This window comes from Labrus bergylta, chromosome 9 (genome assembly GCF_963930695.1).
Source record: "Labrus bergylta chromosome 9, fLabBer1.1, whole genome shotgun sequence".
NCBI lineage: Eukaryota > Metazoa > Chordata > Actinopteri > Labriformes > Labridae > Labrus > Labrus bergylta.
This window is the reverse complement of record NC_089203.1, coordinates 29,263,588-29,286,718: the sequence shown is the minus strand read 5'-3', so window position 1 is coordinate 29,286,718 and position 23,131 is coordinate 29,263,588. Positions and strand designations below refer to the sequence as shown.

At 41.5% G+C, this 23,131-nt stretch overlaps 3 protein-coding genes across 5 annotated transcripts in view; 1 reads left to right on the top strand and 2 right to left on the bottom strand.

Annotated features, from left to right (window-relative positions):
- Positions 1 to 2,846, bottom strand: part of asb5a (ankyrin repeat and SOCS box containing 5a) — a 7,177-nt gene extending 4,331 nt beyond the window's left edge. Inside the window, exons 1-2 of one of the 2 annotated variants that reach the window (XM_020645085.3) lie at positions 2,414 to 2,846; positions 287 to 366 (exon numbers count right to left, since the gene is read on the bottom strand). In XM_020645085.3, the coding sequence (XP_020500741.2) occupies positions 287 to 366; positions 2,414 to 2,630 (297 nt within the window). In that variant the 5' untranslated portion in view covers positions 2,631 to 2,846. Of the gene's footprint in view, positions 1 to 286; positions 367 to 1,410; positions 2,387 to 2,413 lie in introns of those variants that run through there. The other variant, XM_065958744.1, reaches the window with a different exon arrangement.
- Positions 2,847 to 4,629: 1,783 nt separating this feature from the next.
- ctso (cathepsin O) lies at positions 4,630 to 13,531 on the top strand. Of its 2 annotated transcripts, none has more exons than XM_065958746.1 (8): positions 4,630 to 5,063; positions 5,638 to 5,743; positions 6,122 to 6,246; positions 9,439 to 9,606; positions 10,109 to 10,230; positions 11,973 to 12,136; positions 13,081 to 13,138; positions 13,291 to 13,531. In XM_065958746.1, exons 1-8 carry the CDS (start codon positions 4,869 to 4,871, stop codon positions 13,334 to 13,336), a joined length of 984 nt encoding a protein of 327 aa, XP_065814818.1. In that variant the 5' UTR covers positions 4,630 to 4,868; the 3' UTR covers positions 13,337 to 13,531. The 2 variants fall into 2 exon arrangements, with proteins under 2 accessions (XP_065814818.1, XP_020500751.2); XM_020645095.3 differs by having other exon boundaries at positions 4,647 to 5,063; positions 13,081 to 13,173.
- On the bottom strand, positions 13,451 to 20,388 carry tdo2a (tryptophan 2,3-dioxygenase a). The gene is made up of 12 exons (XM_020645094.3): positions 20,228 to 20,388; positions 19,997 to 20,105; positions 19,787 to 19,877; positions 19,144 to 19,214; positions 17,670 to 17,797; positions 17,360 to 17,546; positions 17,118 to 17,225; positions 16,904 to 17,015; positions 16,710 to 16,767; positions 16,100 to 16,179; positions 15,123 to 15,213; positions 13,451 to 14,817 (listed from the first exon to the last, which is right to left on the bottom strand). The coding sequence occupies exons 1-12, from the start codon at positions 20,260 to 20,262 to the stop codon at positions 14,664 to 14,666; spliced, it is 1,224 nt and encodes a 407-aa protein (XP_020500750.1). The 5' UTR covers positions 20,263 to 20,388; the 3' UTR covers positions 13,451 to 14,663.
- Positions 20,389 to 23,131: the final 2,743 nt, after the last annotated feature.

Here is a 23,131-nt window from a genome sequence, read left to right as displayed (position 1 = left end):
TCCTTTTTAAAACAAGACCCATCCTCTCCACTCAAAATTGGCAGTAATTGACAAACCGTACTGTACAGTCTCATTTGTACAAAAGAGATAAATAAGCAAGAGTGCAGAATCAATAGAGGTCTGGTAAAGAGCTGATAAATCACTGTGTAAATTACAAGGCACTGTCGGCTTTGAAGCTGAGCTGGCTCAATCTGTGACAGCGCACTCGTCAATTTGTGAGCAGCTGAGGGAGCAAGTGAGAGAGGAGGTCTCTCAGCATATGCATATGATGGTTATTTCTCCTCACCTGTAAAATGAGGGTCCGGACAGCCAGGAGGCGGCCCTGACTCGCGGCATCGTGTAGGGGTGAGCGGTCCGCCCAGGATCCTGTAAGGAGATTAAAAACTGAGCTGCTTACTGTCATTTAAATCTAACACTCAGATTCAAAACTATTACCATAATTTTAACTGTGGAGCCAGATTTAAACTATAGGTTACCTACATTACAAGTTCTTATAATATTATCAATATGTAACTCTGAACCTAGTGTATAGTGAGTCAATGCTCACACAGGTCACCATGTGGTGGACTCTGAAGCTTCAGTGTTTATCCAGCTCTGCATGGGTCTGTAAACCTTTCTGTGTTCTAACCTCTCTCCATTTTTCAAAAGCATCTCCAATATTGATCCTAGTTTGAGCACGTTTCTGCTCGTGGAGCTTATTAGAAACATGCAGAGGCTTTTTAGGTCGGGTACAATCACTTCTATCTGAACCACTTCTCTTGACCGCTTCCATCGCTGCAACACCTGTTGACCTGATAACTGCTCTCATATCTGACAAACCGAGGGGCGTCCAAAACGGCCGTGTGGGGGGTCGTCTTAAAAGCGCCTACCTTCTCTGGTCCAAACAAATCCAGAGCATTCAGGAGCAGAATCTAAAGTTAGAAGGAGGACATACTGGCTGCTGCATTGTTGTCAGAGAAGCCAGCACTTCAACATAGCATGTTTCCTTAATGTCTGATGTAGTATAGTAAGATAGTATAGTATGATATAGTAAGATACCTTTATCATTTCACTTGCTTCACATCTTACAGACTGCTCCTTTTAAAAAAACACAGGTTAACAAAGTACTTTCACACACAGCTAGTTTACGTTGTTTTTATATTTCAAATGGTTACAAACTGCTACATCCTCCACTCTCACGATATGTTTATCAAAGTCATAGTTTCACCTCTTGGGTCATGTTTTTCCTCTTCATCTTAAAGAGTTAATGCATTCAGCAGCATTATTATTACATGACTAATGCTACTTGAGAAGCCCTTTTGCAGTTAACTCAGCACATCCGAGCTCCACTCACAAGATTAATTAACAACTAACTAGAGAAACTGGCTTTGGCCTGCAAAAAAAAAAACCCAACAACCCCATTAAGCACACCTGAATCAATGTCCAGAATAACAGCTGATGCATTCCACACATTCTCATCCTCATTGTCACCGTCCTCCATTGTAATCATAGTTTATAGATATGACCTGACCTGATGATATCTCTTATATTCAAGCCGCCTATTTCCTTTGACTGACATTCATTTGGCGGGCAGACCTCAAAGAGATTTCTTCAAAACAAGGAAGTCCATATCTGCAGGACTGTGACTAACCCCCTTTAAAGCCTGGCTAATTCGTATTCTGATGGAGTAGAGTCCATGTTTAAATGAAACATCCTCTTTGAATGACGGATACAGATCATGTCTCCTCTTCCCCCAGAATGTGCCTCCGATAAAGAAACCTCCTGTCCCTGAGGATGTGAAGTGTTGTTTTGGTTGCTGTCTGAGTGTGAGAGGGTGCACTGCATAGCTGGGAATGGAAACTAGGGCAGGATGGGGGGGGGGGGGGTTGGGGGAGGGAGAAAGGGGGGGATGGCTGGTATCATGACTATGTTCTATTAATACATAAGAGAGAAAGAGCTGCCAACCTACAGTGTCTTCATTTAATATTGAATATAGAGTTCAGGATTTATACGTAGCCTTTAAGCTAATGAAAGATAAGAATGCTAACATTTATATCAGCATGGATTCATGTGAATGTGCTTAATGGCTAATATGCTAAGTGGATTAGCATAGCAGTAGTGACAGCATATTTGTAAACATGGAAAGTCTGAGTAGGCGTGTGAGGATGATGTGACTTAACTTGGAATTTAAAGGAAATAATATCAATATATTCTAACTCTGACATCATACACACGAGGCCAAACGTGTCGTAGTGCGCATAATGTAAACAAATGATGGTTCATTTTGCACCAAATAAACCTTTATTCAGAAACTTTTTTGATCCCAGAAGGGCAACAGAGGTACGTGCCTAAAGAGAAGTCACTGTGTTAAACAAAGAAGACCCCTGAAGAGGAAGTATCGGCTCTTTTTCAAGGTTTTATTCCATGTACTCACCGTGTTGTTTACCATAATCATAGAACTCTGCTGATATCCTGGCCGCCTCCTTACGGTTCCCCCGGACGATGTAGAAGTACGACAGCAAGTTGAGCGAGATCTTAACAAAGAGCTTAAAGCAGAAAAGTGCCAAGATGCTGAAGTAAACGTTGGACAGCTGCGCAGCAAAGGGCTTGTTGCTGAGCTCCACACTGGGGTCTGACATTTCCTCCGGCATGCACGCACGTTACTCACTCAGGGGCTTTGGGTATGATGAAGGCAGGATCAGGTGCCACTCCAGAAAGCACAGGAGTGTAGCCTACTTTTTCTCCCAACTGTACTGGCTGGTTGGCTGATCCTGACAACGCACAGGCTGAGGGGGGAAAAAAATGCTCTGCAGCTGCTACTGTGCATGAGAGGTGATGTTAGTGTACAATGAGTGTGTGTGTGTGTGTGTGTGTGTGTGTGTGCGCAGAGCCGGCTCTAACCCACTTGGTGCCCTAGGTAAGATTTTAGCTGGTGGCCCTTTGTACTGCAACCATTTCCACCACCAATCACAATGTTCATACACTGAAATATAACATACAGATCGTCATCATTCACACCTCATATTTATCGGTACGTTTGGGGTCACTCACTTCTGATGACTCGTCCGCCCTCCTCGGCCACAATGAGCCGGTAACGAGCAGCGGTGTTGTGTCAGGGAGCAAGAAAATGTGGCCTTTATAAATAGAGGATGTAGTTATGTTTTTGTTATCTTCAACTTTTCTTCCTCACTCATTTAGGGTGCCAGGGCGCCCCCTATGGACGGCCGGCATCCGTAGCATTTGTCTATACTGCCTATGCCACGGCCTGTGTGTGTGTGTGTGTGTGTGTGTGTGTGTGTGTGTGTGTGTGTGTGTGTGTGTGTGTGTGTTTTCACTACAAGTTAAATCTGACATACAGTTTTAACCTGCTTTGTCTCATTCTATATGTGACATACAATGCCCTTTGTATACTTTTTTTCTACATTTGACTATTATCACTTGACTCACTAAGTGTTCCTCTACTCACACACAAAGCTGTTTACACATTTATTTCCCATTTTTAGTCTAATCATTTTAATTTGAATGTATTCATTGCATTGTTTAGCCTTTAAATGTAGCCTTTCCTTTATTCATTTCATTGCTCTGAATCTTTTTATCCATTCCTACTCTAATGTTGAACTCTTCCTCTGTCGCTTTTTTACATTTATTAACCAGATGTCTTTTATTATTATTTTAACCTTCATTTTTTTCTCTTATTAGCTGTGATGTGATGTCCTCCTCTTCTTCTTCATTTTAATATTATCATCATCATCTTGCTGTCTTTTCTGTTTTATTTAATGTAATTGCTTCATAGCTTGGATTGCCCTTTCAGACCTGCCTGTTGTATCTTTCTTATTCCTGTTATTTGTCAAATGTTTGTGTTGTTGTCCTGACCTGCCTTTACTTTGTCTGTCATTTTGTAAACATCTGTTTTAAAAGGAGCTGTATAAATAAAGTAATAATAAGTGAACCTACCTTGCACTGTCTTCACTGTTCCTGTTTTTTATGCACCTGCTCGATTTGCCTTTGAATTGCATGATTACATTTTAATTTGTAAAAAATAAATAAAAATAATCTGAATTAAGAAATGAAAAAAATACATTATTTTTTTTATTTTTTATTTAATTCGAATAAATGAAATTAAAATATATATTTTAAAAAGCTAAATGAGAGAAATCTAAATGACCAACAGAGTTCCCCCATGTACAGGCTACGAACTCAGGTGAGCAATGCTGCAGGAACAAACCACGAAAACTCAAAAATCCGTGGCACTCTGAAAATAACTTCTTTTTTTTATGTGTAGCCTATGTTTTATATTTGTAAATGTACTTTTTGATATAGGCTATTTTGGACTATGTGGATGAATAGCCTATGTTATGTTTTCACGCTGTAGTTTTCATTTGAGGCTATGACATGTTATAATGTTTATTGTGATGATTGGTCATGTGACCATTAACACACCTGAGTCTGCCCTGCTGAGACTGTGCTGAGCGAACCTGACGACTCTTCAGGTGAATCACGATATGAGAGGTTTTGAATCTAGAAAAATATTAATCAAATATTTAAAAAAAAAAAAAACACGAACAACTAATAACATAGTAAAATCCGTAAATATACGTTACGATATATTTTAATCTAGACACAAATATTAATTAATATAATTTGTTTTTACCTGAAAATATTTTTAATTTGTATTTATATTAAGTGTGTTTTAAACAGTAGGCTATCATTATTATGTGTAAGATTTCATTTAGATTTCGTTTTTAATTTTACTTTCTGTTTCCAAGGAAGAGTCTCTCAGTCGATACTGCGCATGCGCCGTACATTACGCCTCACCTTTTTCCGCGACCGTCACTTTTTTTTATTAACTTCCAAATTAAAAAGCAGTTAAACCGGCATTTCTCCGTCAGATGAGGGGCTGCCACAGGTACTCCGTAGGTGCATTGACCGTGTTGACGCTCGTGTTTCCTTCGTGTTGTCAAAATGTGAGCACGGAGGAGACTCTCACCGACTCTGCGGTGGATTTCCACTCGTTCAGAGAACACTTTCACCGCAAGTATGACGTCAACAGCGAGGAGTTTCACCGTCGGCATCTCTACTATCAGGTAGGAGATAAAAACAAACAAGAGGGGGACATATAAAAACCCCCATTTGACACTCTGCACTGACAGCACACTCTTCAACACACGTCCGAAAACAAACTGCTGGTGACGTCACTACCATGTTACACCTCAGGTAACACCCACTAATGTAAATGAAGGACACAACACCTGTGTACTAATAAGGTGACAAAAAGACACAGGTAGAAATACCTTAATGTACAAAAATAAAGCCATACATTTAAATACCGCTTAAGTTTGCAAAGAAGGCTTTTAATAAATAAGGTAGAAAAGGAAAGGCACGTTTATTTCATGTAGTGAGCAGGATAGGATGCCCCCCTGTGGAGTCTGGACCCTGGTGGTGGTGATGGAGGTATGCAGGATGTGATGAGGAGTGGGTTTCTGAGGCTGTACCTGAACTCTGCTGAGCTGGGATGGAGGTGACCGTGGGAGGAGGAGGGTTGCAGTGATCGCCCTGAAACTGTTTCTGTATCTTTTATTTAACAACGTACTCGAATGAATCTAATTTCCCATTCAGTCTACTTTAACCTCATCTCATTTATCCTGCTGTTTACTGCAGAACTCTACAAGGCGACATGCATACCTCAACAAATTCTCCTCGACACCACATTCAGCCAACTACGGCATCAACAAGTTCTCCGACCTCTCGCAGAAGGAATTCAGAGGTAAGTGACATTTTTGCAAATGTGCAGAATATGGTTATTTAGCGTGCTCTGTGTCTTTATTTAATGAATCCACACAACAGTTAATCAAGGGAAATGTATTCAGAATCAGGTTTTATTGCCAAGTACATTTACACACACAAGGAATTTGACTTGGTGTATTGGTGCTAAACAATTAACAAGGAAATAAAGCAGAACTAGCAACAACTTAAATAATACAGTATAAGAAGATATTACAATCTATAAAATAGAATTTAAAAATGTCAAATATAATATATAAAAAATAAAAGACAAATCATTTTTTTTGTGCAAGTGTAAAATCACAACTTGTTCACAGAGATGTGTGTTTGTCCAGGAATGACTTTGAACTGTTTGGTACAGATCTCTACCTGGGGGCCAGTGCTGACAGAGCTCCTCGCTTCTCCGGCCTGAAGGGAGAGGGGCTCCCGGCCAAATTTGACTGGAGGGACAAAGCAGTGGTGGCACCAGTCCAGGACCAACAAGCAGTAAGGTTTAAACAGATAAATGATGTAGGTGCTGTATAGGCAGAAACATACTGTGGGTACAAGAGGTGGATATTAGACAGACAAGGGATCTATAATGACAAACAAAAGAGGAAGTGAAGTGGTGAGACATGTTTCCAGCCTTTGCTTTAGTTATGAATATTAATTTATTTCAAGATCCGTTTCAGGCAACTTTTAGGATGAAAAAGTATTTCCCATTTGGCTCAGAGAGGGGCGTAATCCTTTTTTTCCACCCTACCCACACAATAGAATAAGTCAAACATGTATATATTCATGCTCCCTCGTTTAAAACACATCTATGACAATGCAAACAATATTCATTCACAAAACCGTCACAAATGACACATCAGTATTCCTGCTTAACGTCTCATCCATTCTTGGACTCTGGAGGCTTCAAGTTCCCAAATCATAGACGATGATGATGATCGGCTTCCTGACCTGTTCTGGTGTCACAAAATCATGAAAGGATGTGCACATCTCAAACAAACGTATACCTTCTTTAGATGGATTGAAAAGCCTTCTAGACTCAAACTTCTACATGGTTACCGTGCACATTAAAGGTCACATATCCTCCTCCTCTTCGGTTTATATAAGTCTCAGAGCTCCTCAAAACATGTGTGTGAAGTTTCTTGTTCTAAATCCACTCTGATCCTGTATTTGATCATGTCTATAAACCCCTCTATTTCAGCCCTGCTCAGAACAGGCTGTTTCTGTGTCTGTACCTTTAAATATGTAAATGAGCTGTGTCTGACCACGCCCCCTCTCTGGAAGGGCTAGGGTGTACTCGGTGCTTTCTCGGTCCATGTTATTGTTTACGGTGAGAAGGCAGACTCAGAGGGCAGAACAAACACCTAGCTGTGGGAGTGTCACCCACCTGGGGGAGGGGCTACTGCCCTTTGTGATGTCATGAAGGGAAAATCTCCAAACGGCCTGTTTGAGCACACATTTTCTGAAAAGTGAGGCAGGCAAAAGACGGAGAGGATGGACTTTTCTCATCATTTGGAGGTTTGTAGACGGATTAGAGACACATGTTAGAGTTAGAGAAACATGATGAAGTAGATTTTTTGTGACGTCTAAGAGTTAAAAGTGAAATATCTATAAGCAGAACACATCTGTAGAGCCTAGTGGGACTTTAATGTCTGTCATGGAAAAAAGCACCTGATATGATAAAGTGTGACTCTTGCTGAGAGAGCAGAGAAAACCTGGAGGACACGACAGGGAAAGAGGGTTAGTGAGATGGAGCGGGTACTCGCCGGCACTGAAGGTTCACTCTCTGTTCTGTTTGTCCTTTATCTCTTTAGCCAGTCAATTTGCCGCCGGGGATGATATTCTCAGAGTAAAACATTTTTTCCTAAGGGAGAAAAATTGCCCATAGAGGTCAAAGCCGACACAGTAACATATATTTTCCTCCTTTTAAACCAGGTAAGGCTTACCAAAGTCTTCTGCTGCTCGGCTCTCCTGCAGGTTTCACGTCCCAGCGTTTATTTGTCTTGTATCTCTGTCTGTGGACTTGCCGGGGGCTGAGCTTCCACTACAGGCAGATTGATGGAAAATCAGAAATATAAATGCAGCACCATGCACAAAGACACAAAATATCAAGCAAACACGCATCTCATAACTTCTTATTGATCCAGTGCTCCCTCATCTTAATTCCACTTCATGACTCTGGTGCACTTCATCTGTAAAAGGCAGAAAGCAGAGGGTCCTAATGTTTTGTAAACTCAGCGCATACTTCTTTCCAGTCCGAGCAATAATGACTGATTTGGGTTGCAGTATTGATTTTTAAGCCCGGGAACCATATTGAGCAACTGAATATTGAATTTTTACCCGGAGCGCTTAGGTTTTCATCACGTTTATGGGAATTCATGCTGAGGAGGTGAAGCGAGCACAGCCTGCCTGCTGCCGTGTGGAGAATGAGATCTCCTGTGTAAATATTTAACTGTAAAGATGCACTCTCCTCCATTATGAAACGCTGTCTTTTTCTCTAAAGAGGATTCGTTTCATCAAGCAGTGTGATCTAAATCAGATAGAGAGCGATGGAGATTATCTCCAATGAGCCTCAGCGTCAAAGCTTAGTACATTAAATGTAGCAGAAATGAAACATGATCCTGAGGATGTATTATATACCTGAGGTGTTTCTGTCAGTAGATGGCAGCAGAAAACAATTAGTCACACTCACACAGCATCTCATGTCATCATCATGGACGACATCCATTCTGACTTTAGATTCCTGAAGCCTTTTACAAATTCTTTCTTTATTTATGTCATGATTTCCATCACAGGGTCTTACTTACAATCTTTACCAACCAAAAAAAACAAAACATCTCATGTATCTTAGTTTACATTTTTTAAGAGTGAAATGAAGGCTGCACGGTGCTGCAGTGGTTAGTGCTGTTGCCGCACAGCAAGGAGGTTCCTGGTTTGAATCCCCGTCTGACAGGAGCCTCTCTCTGCGTGGAGTCTGCATGTTCTCCCCGTGCATGAGTGGGTTCTGTCCGGGTACTCCGGCTTCCTCCCTCAGTCCTCCTTCAGTCGACTTGATGACTGTAACAGTGTCTTTGCAGGTCCGCATAAACAATCAGTCAAAAGAGTGAAATGTGCTCGATAAAGAAACTCGCCTTGCCTTGCACACACATCCCACATAAGTCCTTGTCCTGTATTCTCCACAGACTCCTCCCCCTCCCCCTGGCCAGTCACGTCACAGATTGTCTAGTAGATTTCTTAATGCTTCCTTTAATAAACTCCCATACTTCATTGAACTGTTTAACCATGTTACTTATCTTAAGATAACGCCTTTTCTATAGCCAAATAATACCTCATCAATGATTTCCAAGTTTAAAGGAGGGAGGGGGGGGGGGGGGGGTCTTTGTTTTCCCAATGTTTTAAAATCAACAGAATCTGCCATCCCAAAGGACAACATATTTATTCAATTGACCAGCATTAAGGATCAGATTGTCGTGTGAACTCTTATTTAATTTGTGTGACTCTGATTTACTAACAGGTTTTATTTCAAGCTCAAGTCTTTTTTTTTCAACCTTTAGCCAAATGACAAAAAAATGACATTGTTCCTTATTTTAAAATGAGAATGCATTCTTTTGTTTCTGAAGTATTTTTCAGTCCTGTATTTTTTCCTGTTCACCGGTTTGTCCTGATGACTTCATTTTAAATTTGCAGTGTGGGAGTTGTTGGGCGTTTAGTGTGGTTGGCGCCACGCAGTCCGTCCACGCCATCGGTGGCTCGCCATTGGCGCAACTCAGCGTGCAGCAGGTCGTGGACTGCTCCTTCCAAAACAAAGGCTGCAGCGGAGGCTCCCCAGTGCGGGCTTTGGATTGGTTGAAGCGGGTTTGTTGTTATCTTTGCATAATTCCAAACCTTTAAAACATTTTTGTGCTCTTGACGTTTGCTCCCAAAGTGGTGTACACCCAACGCTTTAGATGCACAGGAGATGGATTCAAGGTGATCCGTCCCCCAAAGTGGGTTTTAATGAACGACGAGACCTGTGAGGAGATTCAAATGAACCCTTTTGAAGTAAGGTTATGTTGTCTGTGTGAGATCTCAGTCATCCACCTCAGGGTCAATTCGAAGCTTGATCTAAAGTCAGCTGGACTTGGTGGAAGATGTTGATCCTTCAAGATCTTTAACCTAGTCCAGTTGCCTTTAGCTCGATCTTCAACAGTAAGGTAATATTCTCATGTATTCACAGACGTTCAGAGGCTTCTTCTTGAAGTCTACAGTTAAACCTAAATGAGTAAACTGCCTGTGCCGGGATGTTTTTATAGGCTGGATGATTGGATATTTAGTATTCTGGTAACACACTCACTGACATAAACTTTTCTTTTTGTAGACCAGAGTGAAACTGGTGCCTCAGACAGAATATCCCTACAAAGCCAGGACCGGGATCTGCCATTTTTTCTCTCAGTCACACGGCGGTGTTGCTGTGAAAAACTTTACTGCTCATGACTTCAGGTACAGAAAAACAACTCATTAAAGGCTAACAAGTAACAGAATTATATTTGGGTGAAATCACATAAAGTCTTTTATTTGGTTTCGACAAAGTACCAAGGGCAGCGGAGAGGAGAGGGGAGTGGGGAGGGGAGGGGAGAGTGGGTCTGTGCAGGGACAGAACGCAGTGTTTACTCGGTCAACATGGACTGCTCAGTAGCACAGAGGTTCTTTACTCTGGGCCAAAGTGACTGGCTCACTGTTACCTTCAGTTAAAGTCAATCAAATCTGTAATATGAACCTTGATGGTGTCTCTCACACCTACATGTTTAAAACCTGTTTTTGTTGTGTTGTGTTGCTTTGTTTGCTCGGATTAGTCTTCTTTGTTAGAGATGATAAAGTTTAAAACATTTTATTAGATACAGGAAAGTGGATGGAGTCAGAAATCAGTAAGAGAGAGAGAGATTGGAGATATGCAGGAAAGGCGCCACAGGTCAGATTTGAACCCAGGTCACCTGCATGGAGGACTATAGCCTTTGTGCATGGTACGTGCACACTGACCACTAGGCTACCAGCATCCCTGATTGAGTAAAAATGTTTTTGAATTCATGGTTTCAAATATTGAAACAGCTTATTTAAAGTCTTTTTTTATTGTTTCTCCCTCTTGAAAATTACATGCACATATCAGTTGGCTAAATATATCAGTCTAAATAAATTAGAGTTGATGAACCAGTGGAAGCCGATTTTCAGGATGTAGAATAATACATAGATAGATAGAAATGGAGCCACAGGTCGGATTTGAACCCGGGTCGACTGCTTGGAGGACTACAGTCTCCGTACATGGGACGTGCGCTCTAACCACTAAGCTACCAGCATCCCTGATTGAGTAAAAATGTTTTTGAATTCATGGTTTCAAATATTGAAACAGCTTATTGAAATAGTCTTTTTTTATTGCTGTGGTTGTAGGTTCTTAATAATTGTATTAATAATTGTATTTTCAAAGGAGTCTTAAACAAACTAAACTCAATGACTTACCCACATAATACATGTTAGTGTCATGTGACCACTAAAAGATCCCTTTATCTTCACAATCCACTCGAAAGGTCAGAGTTCTGGATCAAGCTGCTGGAGTTAGCCATTTCTGCAGAGTGGGGACTTTGGCGGTTCAGGGGGGGGTCGTCATGGGGGTGACTTAACCTTGTGGTTAAGGATCTCATAAGCCAGAGCTTTATCGCTGCAACACAAAAAGGAAAAAACAGCATCGTAAAGTTTCAACATGGGAAGACGTCCGTCTCGGTCATGCATGGAGATGTAACTGCTCTATTCACACACTCCACGGACCATATGTCAGGAGGGTGGTACAGGAGGGCTTCACAGCTAGCCCCCAGTGGGAATCATCTGCTGGAGGGGCACGTCCCAGTTTGCAGATGGTGCCCTCATGTAGGGGAACATAGAGAACGAGGGAAATACGAGAATTATGGATGAGGGAAAAGTGTGAAACTTAGGTCAGAAAATGATTCACTGATTGGTTAAATAAAAAGAAGGGATGAGAGCCGAGATCCTCGTCCAGACAAATAGTGGAAAGTAGGATCAGTAAAATGTTGAAGGAAAGAAAAAGCTGCATAAAATGTGTCTCCTCCTGAGGTATTTTGCAACACCTACTTGAGGAGTATATATACGGGCGATGATGCCATGACAGTGTGATCACAGGGTCAGTCTTCTCTGTCTCTCTGATGAGTACATTTTTTCCCCTCGCTCTTTCTCAGTGGTCAAGAGGAGGCCATGATGGGTCAGCTGGTGGAGAGGGGTCCCTTGGCTGCCATCGTGGATGCTGTCAGCTGGCAGGATTACCTGGGTGGAATCATTCAGCACCACTGCTCCAGCCAATGGTCTAACCATGCTGTCCTCGTCGTTGGATACAACACTGATGGTACATGCTGTCACTAACGGGGGCAAGAGAGTCCGTCGAAATCCAAGAAAGAGAGCAGAAATGTAACTTACGCTAACATTTACCTTTTAAAGTCAAGGAGATTTCTCGATCCTAGGGCAGGAGAAAGTGATTAATTGATACACATAGAAGGAGCAATCAGTAAGATATCTATTGAGTGAAATGATAAAGTGACCTTACTATCTGATCAGACATTAAGGAAACATGCTATGTTGAAGTGCTGGCTTCTCTGACAACAATGCAGCAGCCAGTATGTCCTCCTTCTAACTTTAGATTCTGCTCCTGAATGCTCTGGATTTGTTTGGACCAGAGAAGGTAGGCGCTTTTAAGGCGACCCCCCACACACGGCCGTTTTGGACGGCCGGCAACCCTCCAGTTCCCAACCCAAGTCCCTGCAGACTGAGCTACTGCCGCCCCTTCTGCTTTCTCAGCCCGACTCTCACTGATTGCAAATTAAAAATGCCCAGAATATACTCAGTCGTCTCAATCATCAGCGCCAACATAAAAGGAGTTATGTAAGAAAACAAGCGGCAAAGTTACAGTTGACCTCATTTCACCTTTGCCTGTTTGGTTCTGTTTGTCCAGTTTGGTACACATCGACCAGAGTCCCTCGTTCCGCAAACACAAGTCCGCCGTGTGCACACTATGTAACTGAACAAGATTTCCAAGTCGCTGTTTGATTTGAGCCCACACATGCTGTCAGAGTGTTCTCTACCTTCCTGCCCATTTCTTGACATCGTTGACAAACACGGGTGTTTTATCATTTATCTACATGAATTATTCACTCGCTCCCTTGTGTTTTTGAGGGTATTGCACAAGGGTATGAGGGATTATATAAGTGTTTGAAGTGGTTACTCACACACACACACACACACACACATACTCATATACCTTGTAAATAATTAAATGCATGTTGTCTGTTTTAGGAGATATTCCATACTGGATCGTGCAGAACTCCTGGGGAGCCACATGGGGCAATGAGGGGTATGTTTATATAAGAATCGGCGGGAATGTTTGTGGTGAGTTTGATCTTTGCTCCTTGTGACTCACGGTTTATATCAGCCCTTAATTCTGCGTATCACTGTGCCCACTCTGCCCTCGGGGATTAATGCGACTTCCTTTCTTTCTCTTCCCAGGTATCGCAGATTCTGTGGCAGCCGTCCTTCTTTGATGAGACTTTGAGTGTGTGTGTGTGTGTGTGTGTGCGTGTGTTTTAGTTCTGCCATCATGTTCTGCATGTGTGTGTGTGCGTGTTTACCGCTGCCAACATTTCAATCATTGGTTTGCCTTCAAGTGTCTCTTTAAATAGTGTTTTTTATTGACATGTCACCACGTTACATCACTTCAAGAAAATAAATCACTTTATATGCTGATAAATGTCGTATCTTTTCATGAATGATCAACACACAAAACACTGCAAAAAAACACATCCACTGTACAAAAATGCATCTTATTAAATACAGAAGAGAGATACATATTAAAGATTTAGATTTGTCTATACAAAGATCGCATCAATCGCTGCATAAATACATCATCACTGACTATACACAATGCATTTTCACACAACTTCATTATTGACATTATGTACACATAGTAAAAGTTCACATTTATTCTGTGCAAATCCTTCAATTCTAGGTGTTCAGATTGTTTATACAGAGCTTTACTGTCCCTCTATCTTCTCGTCCTCGCACCCGAGCCCACTCCCGGCTTCCTCTCTGACACCATCCCTAACGCCAACATGAAAAAGAACCCATCACCGCGCACCGGTTTGATCACGGACTCTCAGCGATCCATTTCGCTTTCAGGTCGGTCGCAGGGAAAATCTGCATAATTTTATCGAGACGGCATCAAAGCTCATCTTTATCAAGGAGCCATCTGCTGCACTCTGTGCCCGGTCAGAATTAGAGATTAGACTCAAATGGCTCTAATGTGACTGTTTGATTTACTCAGGGCTGCTCACAAGTTGGTAAGGTGTGAACCTCTGCGCTGTGGCTTGATGAGGAGAATTAACTTCTTCTGTTCTTTGTTGCAGCACTTTCAGGGTGTTTTCAAAGCCTTTAGTGTCACGATGACACGACAAAGAGCCATTTCAAAACAGTTCAAGTGAACACAAATTGTTCTTCTATGAACATCGTGGTGGAAAAGGGGATCTTACTAATTGTCCCTCCCTCATGTTTCAGGATGCAAGATGCTCCCAGAAGTTTCCGTCATGTCGTATTTTGTGCTCATATAATTTCAGACGGCCCTGATTGCTTGTGAAGAACACACCCTTTTGTTTTGTCTTGGCTTTCTCAAGTTCATGAACCTTACTGCGTGCAAATCTGAGCTCGCAAGATTGAGAACGTCTTTGTCTTCTCTGCAAAAATATGCAAAATCTAATTTAGATCCCCTTCAACACCTGTCCCAAGAACATTTTGTATCCGTGCAGATGATCTGTTTTCTGTGTGTGAGGTGGCTTATAGTGAAAGAAAGGAAGCCAGGACAGCAAACAGAGGACCCCCCCCCCTCTCTAGTCAGAGTCTTCACTGCTGCAGTAGGAGCTGTCGCAGCATTCAGCCATGTAGAGGAACGTGTGGATGTTGGGGTTCAGCTTGGGCACCCAGTGACGAGGAATCAGGAACGTTGCCAGGTTGAACAGGTCCACAAAGACTTTGTAACGATCACTAAATGTGGGGGAGGGGAAAAGCCACTTATTAGATATTCAACTCGTGCTCCTACGATTTAATTGTGCATCTGTTACAAATTGTCTCTGTGAAGCAAACTTCAACTTAGAAAATGAAGAATGGCTTCACGGCACGTTTTGGGTCGTTTGTGGATGTCAACGAGGGAGTGACCACACGACAGGTTAATTTAGATAAGGACAGAGTAGCAGTGTGCCGTCCTTATCTAAATGAACCCTGAAGTGTTGAAGATACTCGCAGTGTCAAGTGTTTAATCAGTAGGTTAGGGTTTAAAAAGTGTACAATACCTGACAGTCGATCTCAGGTAGTGGTAGCCGGATGAGCCCCCTGTGCCGGCTTTGCTGCCAATCATACGGTGCACCATGCATACGTGATTATCTACAGCAGGGAGAAAAAAAAATAGAAATACCATTTGTTATGTGAGCAATGATTTAGGTCTGCATGTTTGTTGTTTACAGGCAACAAGATTGATGAGAATGTGTAAAAATATTGTTTTTATTTTTCTTGTACCTGAAACATTTTGAGGTTACAAGTTTACAAGGGTCAAAATGATCACAAATTAGCTTCTCATTTCTACTTTTTTTTCATGAAACATTGTGCAGTTGAGCAGGGTATTCTACTCAGGAGTTGGTGGAGAACAAAACTGAGATTAAAGAGAGTGATGACAGCACTTACATATACAAGGTAGCGTGACGAGTTCTAGAAATATTAACATAAACCTTAAAGGCAAGGTTGGTAAATTTTTGAAAACTAGCAATTGAAATTAGCATTCCCTCAGTGCTCCGTCTGCACCCACCCCCTCCCCTCAGTGCTCCTTCTAAAGCCACGCCCCCTCACTTAACAACTGATACAGATGACAGATTTTCTTCATTTCTTTTTCAGAGAACATGAGTTATTAATTTCTGTCAGGACCTAAAGACAATTTCAACCAAAATCTTAAAAAAGTGGATCTGGAGAAAAATTACCAACCCTGCCATTTAGACACGAGTGTGTTAAAGTGTATTTCATTGGTTTTAAGGTGGATCAGCAGCTGCAGAGAGTTCTTCCTCTTGAGCTCCTGAGCTAACCGTACTCTCCTTTAAGTGCATCTCTGCCCATGGGCAAAATATTTCAGCGCAGGTTTCTAGCTCTAGAAATCATCTTCCTTCTCTTTAACCCCCTCCCTCCCCCCCCTCCCCCCCCTCCCCCCCTCCTTGAGTTTAAGTCATCTTGTTTACAGGTGAGCCGATTCAGTAACTATAGCAGGAAGGCTTCAACAACTTACATCTCCACTTTGTCATGAGGGTGTCGATGTCCATGAGGGATGTGAGCAGCTGGAAAGGAACCTGAAACCTCGGCTCTTCCCTAAAAGGTAAGAAAGAAAATACATATTCTAATTAACCTTGTACAGAAAATAAGCTGCACAGTGTTCAAAGAAGTCCTAACAGCAGCAACTATCACCTTTCCACGAGTCACAAAGCAGTTAGCTTCTTTTACCCGGCACGTTGAAATCAAGTATCACCTCCCAGTGACTGTCACATGAACGCGTTACAGAACTTTAATAAGCCTCTATTGATTGATTTTTTTTTGCCCCACACCTGTAAGACAGGTGACTAAAACTTCCTCTCACACAACTGCCTCTGATTTACACACAGAAGAGCTACCACAGGACACAGAGTTGCAGAAATCGGGCGTTTAAACATGACAATTGTATAAATGAGTGTCTCTAAAACAAGATGCTCAATCCCCTGCTGGTCCAGTGGAACAGCGGTCAACCACAGCAGAAGATTGTGCATCCTGGAGGCAAACATAATAGCTTTGCTAGAGAATTACAGATGAAGAAGCAAAGTTTCACTCGACTTTAAATGTGAATGAACGCTGTTCAAACCACTTACCTGTAGAAGTAGATCATCAGAGCACCTTGGAGAGCCTTGTAAGAGAGCCGCCTCTCACCTTGTTGCAAAAAAGAAACATCATATTTTACTTTTCAACGTCACACCGGCTGTCTTTATTCATGTTCTTGTGAGCTGTAGCCTAAATGTTATATAAGTCTAGACCACCTCTCGACTGTTCATAAGCAGACGCTCACCTTTGCTAACGAGATGGTCGTGGCGCTTTTCATCAAAGAGAGAAGTGAACACCTCTTTCTGTTTGGTCAGCTCAGCCATCAGTTCCTCCTTCTCCTCAGGATCTGTAATTTTCTTTAAAAAAAAAAAAGAAGAAAATACTCCATCTGTCAATCATCTTTGCAATCCAGAGGGAGCGGAGAAAGTTTGCTCTGAGAAGCCGAAGTCATCTCTCACCTCGATTTTCTCCTTCTCCTGATTCAACCCATCAAATATATTGATTTCCAGCCGTTCCCAGAAATTGAATCCATCCACCTCCAAGCCAGGAGTTCTCTCCAGCCACTCCTGAGAACAACAACCCAGAGTTTCATCACTTTTTTTTCATCTTGTTTCAGTAGCAGAAGGGCTTATCCACAGCAGGATACACATAAAGCAGAGTAAAGTCTGTGCACAGGTGTTGAGCGGATTGTTAGACGAACCTCAACAAGTTTTAAGAGTGGTGGCTCCTTCTCTGTGGCGAGCAGCATCTCACTGTCATGACCCTTAAAATTGTCCCTGTAATGACGTCTGTTGTAGGGAACCCTCTGGTTGTCCGGGACCCCGATCTTGTTCTCCAAGAGCCGAAACTGAAGGCTTTGAAATCCAGAAGCTGGAGCAAGGTATTCCCTACACACACACACACACACACACACAGACAAGTCAGCATTTAGGACTAAGACAAAATACAGAGTACAAAATCATCTTGTGAAATGTATCAAGAGTAGAATTAGAAATTATGTTCGAGCTTACCTGAAGTCAAAAAAGTCCAACGCTGTCATTGTTTCCAAAACGGCAAACTGGTCGACCAGCAGCCTGAAGATCATGACGATCCTGTTGATGCGAGTGTTGACTTTGAGCATGTTGCGTTCATCTCGGACCTGAAGGAACAGCAACATATTCAAGGTTAGAATAGTGACAGCTGAAGAGAGAGAGACAGGAAACGTTGGGAGGAGAGAGCGGGGGGGGGGATGACATTCAGAAAAGGGCCGAGGTCGGATTTGAACCCACGGCTGCTGCGACGAGGACTTTAGCCTCCGTAACTCGGGTGCACAACATAACTGCTAGGCTCGCGTTGCTCCATGGTTTAGAATTTTTAACGTTTGTAAAATCAATGTAGCTGAAATGATTATTAAGAGTGTGAGGGTTCAGATAAAGGAGAGCAGACACTAACTCTGACAAACACAAACCAGGAGTGAGGGGAGACACAGAGTGACCTTGGTTGTCGTAGTGACGGCCAACCCTATCAGAACAGCTGTGACTGGCATCAGGCCCGGGGCACGAGCTACAAGTCTGTATATCAACAGAGATGTAGTAATTCCACATGAACTAAGAACTGAAATAATTAGGGTTGTAGATTATTATTTTTTTTTTTTGCATTATTATTTCATGAACTGAATGTGTGCCTCCACCAACGAAAACACTTCTTCAGTTCCAGATGTTGTACTTCTTTTAATTCAGTAAATCAGACAGAGGGAGTGAACTCTGAAGCCTATTAAAACACCTGCTAACTAGGAACACACTGTTTACAGTTCTACAGCTAATAGGTCGTTAACTAAGAGTTTACCCTCCTAACTACTGATTGTTGATGGGCAGTAAGGAAGTTGTCGAACATGAATTATGATCTCAGTTTGCTTTGCTTACCTAATCAGACCCAGACTGAGATTCCTAACTTACTATCAAGTCCCTCCCATCTGATTTGAAGCCCGGCACAGTTTGGACATGATGTCTGTTCATCATGAGTCTGGTTCTGCTCGAGCTTTCTGCCTCTTAAAGGACATGTTTTTCTTGTCACTGTAACTTTGCTAAATGCTGCTAAGTGCTCATGATGGATTAACATTGTTTCTTTATGATATAACAGAGTAAGGTCTGTTACCTGCTGTTTTGGAAAGCGTCTTAAGATAACATTTGTTATGAATTGGCGTTGTACAAATAAAGACTAATTGATCGAGTATGCTACTAATTAGCATGCTAATCAGCAGCTTGTTAATCTTTAAGATTGTGACCTTAGTTTAAAGTGTTAGCCAACTTTCTTTTTGAGCTCTTTCTTGTTTTTTCTACATTATTCAACTCTGACAACGGCCTTACATTGAAAAGACATGAATGTTATGGCACAAATATTTGTTTTTTGTGATTAACTTATTCATGCTAATTTATATCTGCAGTAAAACAGGAAAAACAGTTTGACACAATGTCTAATGACCCATCACAAACAAATGTGACTTACATGTCCACTGATGAAGATCTCTCGCACCGAGTCCAGCTCAAACAGAATCTGTTTGAACCACAGTTCATAGGCTGCAATAAAAAACACGGGACAGTTCATGCATCATAAAAACTCACATGTTGAAATCATGAAGAGCTCAAAAGAGAAGAACAAAACATGCAGCTTTAACAGGACGGTCTCTCGTGTTCAGTGTCCCCATGAGGGACAAAAGATAATATATACGATTCTTTAGTGTCATTGAATGCAACACAATGAACTGTTGTTGGTGACCAGCAGCCCAGCAGCATTAGACAAGATGAAGAGTATGAAATATAAAAACTAGAAGCAGCAGATGAAAGCTCAATGCACAGTATCAAGGATTAAAGAATAATCATTACTGCACAGAGTGAGCGTAATGCAGCAGGTTTAAAGAGCAGGCGTGGGGTCGATGGAGACAGAAAGCTAAAAAACTTTTAATGATCAAAAGTTATTTTTCATCAGTATTATTATTTGCACAAGTGAGACTGCTTGGCAAACAAGTCGAATCAGACGAAGCAAAACAAAAAATCTGAGTAAACATTGACTGGTAAATCTTTTTTCTTTTTAAAGACACGAAGCAAATGAAAAAAGAAATCTCTGAAATAAAACAAGATTAGAGTTTTACCTTGATGGGTGACGATGAAGAGGTGCTCATCGTGGATCTTATTACCCTTCACTTCACTTTGCAGCACCTGGGCTGTGACGATTTTGTCCAGCTGGGATTTAAAAAACAAAAGATGAAGAAGAAGAAATCAAGCGCTTGACTCAGACACAAAAATCTGAAAAACAAACACAATACAAAGAGTGACACGGCATGAAAGGCAGTGTTCTGTACCTGCAGGTAATCTCCGTAGATGATTCCTCCTTTACTGGCCTTGTTAACCCCGACCTGAGAGTCATCTTCTTCTACTTCTTCTGTTTTGGGAGGCTTGCTTTTAAATAACCTGCAGTGTGAAGAGAGAAGGCTCGTTTGTTACTCGGCGTTTTCACATCATCACCATTCAAAACGTTTTTGTTCTTTTTTAGGAATAAAAAAGAAAAGAAGGGAGTTAAAAAGAGAACGTACAAATGCCTCTTCTCAAAGTACGGACATCCACTCATGACTTGTCCAAATAACCGGTAAGCAGCAGAGGTGTATTCTTCTTCTTCGTCTTAGACTTTCTAAAATTGCCTTCATCGCAATCCATCTTTTTAAAGATTCACCTCCGCCAATCACAGTCACAATACAGTCAAACATCCGGCCCACCTCTGTTTGCCCCCGCCGAGCTGTTTACCTTGAACCTGGACCACCATGTGGACTTTGGATGACCGGAAAAGAAGACACATCACAACACTCTTTTTTCAAATAACAGACATTTTCATTTAAATATGTTTACGCAGCCTAGAAAAAAATACCACATGTGCCAAAGTTATCTTTTTGACAACAAATCCCTAAATGCTTTAAGATTTCAAAATAAAACCTCAACTATATTATTGGACTGCAGATAATCTAAAGAGAGGAATAGTAATAATAATAATAATAATAACTTTAATTCTATAGCACCTTTTAAAAACACAGGTTTACAAAGTGCTTTGACAAACAACAAAAACAAGAACAAACTAAACCAAACACAGAAGAACATAAACAACAGCAAGAACATAACAAATGCAAAATACTCAAAATAATTAAATACAATTCAACAGAAAAGAACCCAAAGTGCACGATACACAACAGACATATAACCCGACCATCACAAGAACCATCATAAGAACCATCATAAGAACCATCATAAGAACCATCACAAGAACCCAGGCAACACAAGAACCCAACAACACGAGCTGAGACCAAGAGGACCAAAGATTTAAAAAGATGTAAGAAACTAAAAGAGATAAAAGCAAATCAAAAGATAACAGCAATAAGAAGGTAAGAGCAGGAAAAGAAATAGAAACAAGTGGTTAAAGGATCAAAAAACAACAACAATAATATTAATAAAATAAAAATAAAAAGTAAATATAAATATAAAACATAAATAGACAAAGTAAGTAAGATAAGAAATGACCAAGTTAGAACATAAGAGGAGTTAAGATAAGAGCTTAAATAAAAGGACAGTAAGAAGTAAAAGAAGATAAAAATAGTAAAACCCGTAAGAAAAAATGACGGGAGCGTTGTCCTGGAACAGATATTGTTTTCGGGTGGATGTTTCTTTCATGGTCACAGGGTGTCGTCACTGTTTACTTTCACTGTTTACATCAGTGTGTACCGCCGCACGCACATAAAGGACACGGTTATATAAGAGTCTGACTGCGAGGAAGTTTTATTATTGAAAAGTGTGTTAATGTCCTCCTGCACGCTTTGGAAACCCTCTGTACATTAATTTCACGTGTTTATCTACAATAATCCCTCTTTGTTTGGCTATTAATGTTTAACTTCATCTGTTCGAGTCTTGTTATTTCTCAGCCTTCAACGGGGACGCCACAGTCGCACGCTGTCATCACAGACAGGACGGGATGTTGATCCCAGCTGTCATTGGGCAAAAGCGGAGGTTGTGAAAAATCGATGTGGCTAAAAAGAAAGATAAACTTGTTGTTTTATTTATTCTTTTTTTTTTACTTTATTAGATAGAGAGAGAGAGTGGGGGGAAGGCATGCAGCAAAGAGCCTGAGGTCAGATTCAAACCCACAGTCGCTGGGCTATAGGCGCTCCAACGTTTAGAATTGTGAAAGTTTGTAAAATAAATGTAGCTGAAATTATTAATAAGCTTTTTTTTTTTTTTAAATGTATTTTTCTTTTGGGGGGGGGCTGTTTGCCGTTATTGGATAGTACATAAAGAGAGACAGGAATTGTTGGGAGGAGAGAGAGTAGGGGATGACATGCAGCTAAGGGCAGAGGTTGGACTACAGCCTCCGTACATGGGGTGCAAGACATAACCACTAGGCTAAAGATTCGCTAAAGTTTAGGCGCGCTAAAGTTTTTTTTTGGCTTTTTTATTCTTTTTTTCAGACAGGACAGTGTACAGAGTATGAAATTGGGAGAGAGAGTGGGGAATGACATGTGGGAAAGGAGCCACAGGTCAGACTTGAACCTGGACTGCCCGCCCCAAGGAGCCTCCATACATGGGAAGCGACCTAAACCACTAGTCCATCAGCGCCCCCAAAGATTAGAATGTGTGAAAAATCAATGTATCTGAAATTATAATAATGATAAGCTTTGTTTTTTTAAATGTATTTTCCTTTCGGGGGGGGGGGGGGGGGCGTTATGGGTAGGACAGCTGAGAGCGAGTTGGGGGCAGCAAAGGCCCGAGGTCAGATTCGAACAAACGGCTGCTGCGATGAGGACTACAGCCTCTCTACACGTGGTGCATGACATAACTGCTAGGCCATCCGGCGCCACTAAAGCTTGTTTTCAAACCACACGAGAGACTTGACTTCTATAAATACTTTCAATTTAAAAACATCTGTACGTTTTCCTGTGAGGCGGCGGCACATCAAAACTGTCAATCCAAAATAATTTAACGGAGGAACATCGATGAAGAACTCCTCCACGCTGTGAGAAAAAGTATAAACACAGAATCAAACATGTTAGTTTAAGTCTAACCCCCCCCCCCCCCCCCCTCCCTCTGCCCAGCCCCGCCCACCCCCGTTTGGGTCATCGACTCATCTCTCAATATTTACCATGTGGTTAATATTTGATCTCCGTCAGTGACCACTACTGGACATGTTTAGTTTCAAGGTCATTCAGAGAGTGTTGACTGTACATGTGTTCATAAAGAAAGAACACGCAGCGTGTGATTGTTTTCAGTCCTGCACGTTTTTAAAATCAAACACACACACCGACCCCTGTAGAGCCCGAGATGAGGATCATCCAGAGCTTTGCAGAAACCTGAAAACCGCCATGTACATCTGCTCTTAATTATCAGCTGACAGGTGAGGCTGATTGTAAATATTTGTTTGTTTCCATTCACAGTTGGCAAGATCGGATAAAAAAAAAGTC